Raw genomic sequence first — 8,961 nt, 5'->3', positions numbered from 1 at the left:
TCAGAGAGGCTGGAGGCCCTGGGCATGCTGGCCCCATCGCATCCCTTTGGGTAGCACGTTCCATTGGGTACCATGTTCCCTTGGGTACCGCACTCCTTGCTGGGGAAAGCCTGGGCTCCAGACAGAGCCCCACAGGCTTGGGGTCTGCAGCCTGAGTCTTTCACCAGTGCTTGTCCCTCAGGGTGCAGCTCTCTGTTTGGGCGCTGGGCTATTCCCCATGTCACACATGCTACTGTGATAAACGCAGTCATGATTCATGTAAAAAATAGAATGTACTGTGGTAAGTGTACTTGTTGGACCCTGTGTAAAACTGGGACCTGTATCGCAGTTGTGGTGAGTGGGCGCGTGTGGTTCTCCTTTAAGACAATGTGATGGCTTCCCCTTCCCCTGAGGCAATCGCTGCCTGGAAAAACCTGCCAAAGGAGATAAGGAAAGCGAAACCGTGCCAGAGAAGGCCCACCGAAGGAGACAAAGACCTTGAGATTTGAAAAAGCGAGCCAAAGGAGAGCCAATAGGAGGAGAAGGTGTACCCTAACGACCCAATGGGGAAAGCGCGGGACGAACATCCGGCAAGAGGAGATTGGTCAAGATCCAGGGATAAAAGATGCTGCTTTTAGGACTCAGGTGTGTGTGTGTTGGAACTAATTGAGTTCTCCACGCACCCAGCACTGTTTTTGCTTATTGTTTCTCAACCTAAATTGATTGAACCCAAAATAAAATTGTTTTAATTGTTATTGTTTATAACACTACCAGACATCAACCGTGTACCTGGGACTCCCAAGAGGCAAGAGCATGCAATACAGGAAAGCTGGATTTTCTTTTTCAGTCTGTTCATCCTCCTCTAAACTGCTTCCCTCCTCTCCTCATCCACCCCAGCCTAAGGCACTTGGGCAGGTGTTTCTAGCCAAGACCAAGCAGATGATCCTTGGCAAGCTGAGCTCCAGCCTCACCAACACGTAATCCCTCTGTCCAAGCCAGACACAGCTGGATGACCTGGGGATGAGTGAGTCTGCATGAATCCTGTGGTGCCAAGGGGCTCTCTCCTTGCTATTGATATTTTCCTACTTCTCATGCTGCTCTGGACGAAACAAAACAACAACAACAACAAAATCACCCAAACTGCTTGATTTTGCAATCTCCATAGATGTTGGAGGCAAAGATGGCCACGGAATAAAGATATCCTGTTCAGAGGAAATAACTAAGATGTTGATTGGCAAGCTAAATCCTCCACAGTGTCACTGCCCATATGACTGGAATCCTAAATGAACCAAACTGCAACATGTTTTATGCTGTTTCTGCACTCCAAATGCATTTTTCAATCTATTTCCTTAAGCCTGCAGGACTGCTGTCTCAAATTCCACTTCCCATTTCTCCAATTGGACAGAGACACTAAATAGAAGCTCTCCTTAGTGGTAGCATCTTTCATTTCATTTCTTAGATTTCTAAGCACATAGGAAGGGTTAGCATGTGTTAAAAGCCATTGTCATGAGATAATGTCCTGCTATTAGAGCATTTTTTTTTTTTTTTTTTTTTTTTTTTTCCTTCTGGTGGCTGTGGGCCATTTTCCTGTGATGTGAGAAATGATGTCTTGCAGTTCCTGGACATATTATGGGATCAGCCTTGTCACACAGCCCAATCACTTCTGTGATCTCTCTTTTGAGAGAGAAAGAAGAAAAACATGCCCCCAGGACATTGTGTGCTAGCCTGACAAAATCAGGCCACTGAGGAGGGAACAGCTGATCCCAGGCTGAGCCTAAAGATCAGCATCCCTAAGCAGGGCACGCTGCAAGAGCAGGTGGGGATGTCTGCCGTGGGGTCACCCTCTACCTTTAAACAAGAGATGGTCTCCAAGGGAATTAGATCTACTTGTCCTCCTCTGCACAGCCTGGAGAAATAGAGAGCATCTGCCTATGCAGATAAACGTTGAGTTCCGCGTCTAAGGATTTATCAACTCCAGTTACAGCCTTCACTTGGCTCTCCTTAAGGAAATGAAGCAGCTTAAATGACCTGAAAATACTAAGTCTGAGATAAGCAACCAGGTAAAACAAGACAGAGGAGCTGGAAGGAGGAGCATGGACAGCAGGGGATAAAGCTGCCACAGGGACTGTCCACAGCCAGCTTCTGCCAGAGGAACAGCCCAGCTTCCATCACCGTCCTTGTCAGGGAACCAATCCACCATGGGCAAAAATGTTCAGTGTCCCCAGAGCACGAGATCAGGGAAGGAGGTTGCCCCTGTGGAGAAGAGTCTGTCCAGCAAGGCATCCAAACTCTTCCCAAGAAGTCTTCCCCATGCACTACATTAAGGGGTGCAGACAGTGAGATGAGGGGAGATCGCAGCTTTCTGAGCCCTCCTGAAGTCTGAGAGGAGAGACTCTGGTTTGGGACCAAAAGGCAGCTGGCCCAGGCTGTGGGTCAGGACACAGTGCTTGCAGAGGATGCTGTGATGCCATTAATCTTCTTGCAGGAACTCCTGTGCAGCACTGCGGAACGGTGACAGCCAGGTGGGTAATGTCAGGATCCAGACGACAGTCTCATACAGAGGCCAGGAAGGGGCCTGGGGGGAGATGTTAGGACATGGAGCTGCGTGGGTGGGAGCCTCTGGAGGTCTCTGGCTTTGCATGTGTCTCAGAGCAGGGCAAACACAGAGCAGGCTCCTCCAGGCTGCCTCCAGCTGAGCTCTGAACACTTCGAGCATCCCTGCCCTGACTCCTACTGCTGAACCCTTGAGGACCAAAAATCTCACATCAGCCTTTACCTGTGGCCAGTTCTTGCTGTTTAGTTTGCTCCCTACTTCCCTGGCACAGGCTTGCTCTCCCTCTGGCCAGCCTTCTTTCTTACTTCAGTACATCTCCCTGGCCTTGGGCAATTCACTTCTGTGCCTCACTTTCCCCGACCTGGGCTATTGGCAGCTCAGGCAGCCCCCACCAACCTCAGGGCTTGTCCAGGCACCCAGCATGGGCAGTGGGATGGGAGCTGCTGTTACCGCCGGTCCCAGCTCAGCACAGCACCATCTCGGGAAGGAAGCAGCTTCTTTTCCTTCCTGTGCTCCCCAAGAACAAGAAAGAATCCCATCGGCCTGGTGATGCACAGAGGATGCAGGGTATGAATAGGGTGCATCAACCTGAGCGCAGGGAGCAAGCACAGCCCCACTGCAGCCCTCCCGCAGCCCCTCGCTAGCCACGGCTGCCACTGATTGCTGCTGCAGAGGTGCTGATTTATTTAAACTTTTTTTGATGCAAAGGTCCAACAAATCAAACATTGCTGCTTCAGTGCAAATGGCAGAAGGCTAAGTGGTGTTATCTTTAATTACCGTCAGTGTCAAGGAGAACAGCCGGGTAGTAGCACGGGGTGGAGGGTGGAGGACGGGTTTTGGAGGACGGGGGTGTGTGTGTGTGGGGGGGGAGGCTGTAATTTGCATTCATATGGGGACATCTAGTGACCACGGTGACATATTGCAAGTGGTGTGCGTCCCGGCACTGTGTAACAGGGATGTAAAGCCTGGCTGGTAGCCCCCTCGCCCTCTTGGAAATCAGCTTTTGCATTGCTGATGCTGCCCCCATCCCCCCCGCCTTTCATTACTGCTGCAAAGAGCATCCTTCATCCTACTGCCCTAAACATGCTGCCTGCAAAAGGACTGTGGAGTTTTGTCTCAGGGTCTTGCACCCTGCCATGGTGCAGGGCTCCCCCAAAACCAAGTCTCCACCATGGGTTCCTTACCAGGCTCCATCCAGCACGGTGCAGAGCAGGGGATGTGCCCTAAGAGCAGAGCCTGGCACAAGCCTTGGGCTTCTCTGGGTGCCCAAGGATGTACAAGGTGGCAAGGGATGTCCCCTCTGTGCTGGGGGACTGTGTTGCATGAGCCTCTGCTGAACACACCGGGGTGTAGCGTGGGGAAACAGAAGGGATGGAGTCCCAGTGCTCCCAGTTCAATCCATGTGGCACCAGGCAATGGCTGCTGTTTGTCCGTCTCCACATCTGGATGCATCCTGTGCTTCAACACACTGTCAGAAATGCCAACCTGACTCCTGCACTGCATCTACCTCATCCAGAGCTGCTTGTTCATGCAGTGCATGGCTAGGGCCGTGGCTGGTCACCTGGAGCCAGGTGTCCCGCAGGGCAGGTCTGTGTCCCACTGCCCGGCTGTGTGCACAGTGGGGGGGCCTTGGTCCCACCAGCTGCTCTGCGGAGGGGGCATCCTTACCCCTCGCTGCTGTACCTGTTGTCCCAAATGTCCTCTGCTCAGGAAAACTTACCTGAAATGAACAAGCACAGGTTTTTTTGTTTTTTTTTTTTTCTTTATGCCCTAAAACAGACAGCCTCATTCAGGCCAGGAAGTCATACACATTTTAAAGCCAAGATCCTTTTCCCTCTCACATCTATCACCCTCCCTCTTACACATCCAGCCAGCTATCTCCCTATTTCCTGAGCATTTGGTATTCCAAGGCTTTCCAGAATAGGCTGGGGATATGGAGAAACTGGACGTTTTGGTAAGAAATGCGACCCAGTATGATCCTGCAAAGTGTGAGGGGTGTAACCCAGCCCTGCCCTCACAGCCCCTGGTGCCCACCTGCAGGAGTACCTGGTGCTCAACCTAGCCACTCCAAGTGGTCAGCACAGAGACAGGAGAGGCATCTCCATCCCCTTGGTACACCCTGACACCCGGGAACACACAGGTTTGATCCTGTTTCAGCCAAATTGCAACCAGCCCTCCCACCCCAGCCCAGCTCCTGGGGTCTGCAGCGTGTCGTCTCAGATGGTCCATTTTAAGTTTTGCTGGTTTAATGCCAGTCCCATCTCACCCTCCCCCTAATTCTGATTTTGGGTACAGGCCCCTGAGATGTGAAAAAAACCCCATCTTTCTGTTCCTGTCTTCTCTCTGTGAGTTTTCCCACTTTGTTCAGTGATTACTACAAGGAAACAGCCTGTGGGTTTGAGAAGTTTCCATCACTGTCCTACACACTAAGAATATTGCACATCAGTTCCAAATATCTTTCGACTTCTACAATTGTATGTCCGTTCCCGCACTGATGTCTACTTTAAATTTTCTTTTCCCCTTTCACCTGCTGCTATCAAGATCTCCTACATATATAGTTGAAATTAATCCTTTATTTCCCACAGCAGTCCTTGATATCAGCTCTAGCAGTAGCACCAGTAATTACTCTCTTCCTATTAGCTGGTGAGACATCGTGGCTAATTTGTGGGTACACTGATAAAAACCAGAAGTGTCAGGCGATGACACTGCAGGTTGACTGCATGAAAGGTCAGGCAGTGATTTCCCCCACGTAGGTGGTTTATTAATTATATTCCTTTCTGGAAGGTCTAGGAACAGAGTCCCTGAGACTGTGGAGCCCTCCACACGATCTGAGTGCAACCACAAACACCCGTTTGTGTTCCTTGCTATCTGCAGGTACGCCTTTACACACCAGCTCTGGGACAGGACATGCCTGTTCACAACCCAGCCCACATAAGGGCACTCTGTGGTGCCAGAGTCCCTGTTTCCAGCTGACTGATGGATGTGGAGAAGTGGCCCCTTTCAAACTCTTCTTCCCTTGCTGTGCCCTTTGTAAGGCGGGGAGAAAGAGCGGGCTGTAGTATGAATCTGCAGCGTTCTGTGCTGCAAACTTCAGCTCCAAACACAGGGAGAGGCTTTTTAGCACTCCCTCCTTCTCTCCAAAACATGGACTTTTTCATCAAGAAGAGGTCACGCCAGCTAGGGAAGAGAGCTGGGCAGTGCTGGGGGTGGGGGGGGCAAGGGGGGAAATCTGTTGTGACCCAGAGATATCACTTGGTCACATGGACAGGTCTCCATCGTCCAGGATGGAGAATCAGAGGAATGCGAGTGTGCTCAGAGGTGTAGAAGTAACACACCTCATTGCTCAGCTGTAAATTTCCCCTGTGCCCTGTCCTTCATCTGCTTTAGGAGAGCCCTGGAGATCCAGGCACTCTCCCTTCCTGCTCATCCCTCCACCTCCTTCTATGATGCCTTAAGTGCTTTATGATGCTGCCTGCTCTGCATCCTGAGGGTTCACTTTCTCCATCCAGAGGAGAGGCATAGCAATCCAATCTCCATCAAAGAACACAGCACTACCTAAGGACAAATAACTGTTCAGCATTTATTGTTATCTCCAGTCTAATCTATGCAGTACATAACAGTGGGAATAGGCCGCAGAACAGTAAAATACCACAACAATTGTAAAACTTGCAAAACAGTTCCTGCTATCATTGGTGATTAAAAAATAAATAAATCCAAATGACTATCTGAAGTATAAAGCTACTTACAATTTATTGCCAGAGCTCTGATCCTTAGCAAGTTCATCATGAAAGGAATTACACAGGGCAGTGTACTACGGCTTGTTGAAGCCTCTTCCCAAGTTGAACATAAAATGACAAATAATAATTTGCACAACGTAAATTTACTAGCACCTTAAACTATCTGTTCACTGAATTACCTCAGAGGACTAAGAGAGAGGAAGCTTAGCGCTTTTCACAGGGAACAGTACATTCATACAGTGTGAGACAGGTTTCACTGCCTGGTGTTGCTTGGAGAAAAATTGTCGTAATATCTGGTCTGCTACCTACCCATTAATTAGCAGTAATTGTATTTGCATTAGTGTTACAAATTGCTATTGAAAGATGCTACCAAGCTAGAAGCCCTCAGCTTAATTGAAAGCAGTTTTTTATTTGATTACTAATCACCCTGTGCTATAATATCAATGACCTGCATGAGAAAATTGCTTCCCCAGAGGGGTCTTGTTGGCAAGAGAGCTCTGCTGGAAGGCAGAGATCTCCTCCTGCCTCTGGGAGCAGTGGCAGCTTCAGTCCTTCCATGGCATGCTCAGCACCCAAAGAGGAAGTAAGGAAAAAGTGGACAAGGGTTTTTTGCACACCCAAGGGACAGCGTTTTATAAATTACGTGTCCAGAAGACCTAAACGAACTTGGGATTGGTGGCAACATGGAGAGAAGGACTGGTGATATGTAGTGGGCAGCAGCAAAGGTAAGGAAAAGAAGTTCTGTGGCTGCAGAAGGACCATTTTACAACCTCAAGCAAGGAGGCTTTCACTATAAGCCCGTCAGTCCGCAATTTGGGACACATAATTGGGGTTTTTTTTCTTTATTCACAGCATCTTTTGTTTCCAAGATAAGCATGTAATTAGCTGAAAGAAAATGCAAGGAGAGGCTCATCTAGTAGGTTTCCATCTTGCTGCTGCTGGTGATCCATTAATGAAGTCTAATTACAATGTCAAAAGCCTATGTTCTAGCCCAGTGACTAATTGACTTTGGAATTGCAAGAGCTCTTTTGTTGTTTTAAGCCAGGAGAAGCAAGAAGGGAGGAAAAAATAATTGATAATTAGTTTAGTTCTGCTTTATCTGTAACACAAAACAAAACATTAGTTAGAGAAGGAATTCTGTTCCTGATCATGTATCTTGGCCCTCCTGCCATTGCAGAGCACTGCACAAGCATTCTTTTCTGTTTACACCTGCAAACCATATCCAGCCCTCTCCTATGCCATGCTTCTGGTGGAGGGTTTCAGCTGTGTTACATAGGCCTGGTGACTTGTTGGATGGAAGGCAGAGATGGACAGATGCATGGATGGACAGACAGGTGGACAGATATACTTACTCTAGGAAGGACAGCTAGGGAAAGACAGATATAATGGTATGCTCTCCATAAAAAAACCCAAAACATAAACTACTGTGTCTGCAGGTAGGGGCATTTCTTCGCAGCATCCAGGAGTACTGCTCCAAAACAAGGAACTTGGTGATTTAGGAAGACACCGTGCCTCCTAGGTCCTTCCCTCAAGGTGGCTTGCAGAGGTTTGAAGGAGCAATACTTGGTATATCAGCCCTTCATATCCCAATTTGAGTCACTAGCCCCTAGGCATGGTCCTTCCTGGATCAGCCTCCTTAGAAAGGGCTGGGGATGGTTTTGCTCCCCAAAGAAATGATCGGTATTGAGTTTTATGGAAGCAGTTGGATTAAAGTGGCAATGGGCAAGGTAGTGGGAATGGATGCAGTTTTCTGTGAGGATGAAGAATCAGCCCTCACCTTGCAGGAATTTATCCCATCACCAGAAAAAGCCAGGCAAACTTTTCTGCTTAATGCTTCTGGCTTAAACTGCAGAATGACATTATCCCATCATGTAGACATTTCCATGGGTGCCATGACAGGAAATAAAAATCAAATCCATCTTTTAGCTCCTGAGACTATTAAATTTTACTTTCAAGGCATTTAAAGAATAAATAGGCATATGAGAAAATTAACTACAGGAGCTCATTTCCATGATTGACAAACTGATTATAGCTGGGGAAAAAAAAATAATGCTGTCATCATCTTATCAGATGGAAGTGAATTGCTTCTGATCAGATGTTGGATTGAAGAGACATAGAAAGAAATGGTAAAAGAGAAAAACAGAGTAGAGAATGTCCAGAAATATGTGAGGGAACCTGGACATTACATTAAACCATGTATTCCATGAGGACCAGATGAGTACTAGGCTGTACAAACATGACAGAAACAGCAAAAAAACCCCAAAAAACCAACAAAAAAACCCCTGGCCCAAAAGTTCTGTTTTCATTGAAACCCTGCGCCACAAGACAACAATTTCAACACAGCTAGAACCTCATGTCTTTTCTGGGAGTAAGAAATGAGGCTCCCAGTATCCCGGTTTCAGCTCGGATGGAGTTAATTTTCTTTTTAGGAGCTAGTAAAGTGCTGTGTTTTGGCTCTGATATGAGAAAAATGTTGATAACCGCACTGATGTTTTTAGTTATTGCTGGGTGATGTTTATACTAAGTCAGGGACTTGTGGGTTCCTTGAGCCCTGCCAGCCAGAGGGCTGGAGGGGCACAAGAGACTGGGAAGGGACATAGCCAGGTCAGCTGCCCTGAAGCAGCCAAAGAGGTATTCCACACCATATGATGTCATGCTGAGTATATAAAGTGGGGGAAGAAGAAGGAGGGG

General features: G+C 48.1%; 1 protein-coding gene across 1 annotated transcript in view; it reads right to left on the bottom strand.

The window, feature by feature from the left end:
* Positions 1-358: 358 nt before the first annotated feature.
* The window catches only part of MATN1 (matrilin 1), a 32,542-nt gene continuing 23,939 nt past the window's right edge, over positions 359-8,961 (bottom strand). Inside the window, exon 8 of the mRNA XM_037380080.1 lies at positions 359-413. Coding sequence (XP_037235977.1) covers positions 359-413 — 55 coding nt within the window. The remainder of the gene's footprint in view (positions 414-8,961) is intronic.

The sequence above is a fragment of the Falco rusticolus genome, chromosome 3 (genome assembly GCF_015220075.1).
Source record: "Falco rusticolus isolate bFalRus1 chromosome 3, bFalRus1.pri, whole genome shotgun sequence".
Lineage (NCBI taxonomy): Eukaryota > Metazoa > Chordata > Aves > Falconiformes > Falconidae > Falco > Falco rusticolus.
The sequence above is the reverse complement of the archived record's forward strand: the minus strand, read 5'-3'. Positions and strand labels throughout refer to the sequence as shown.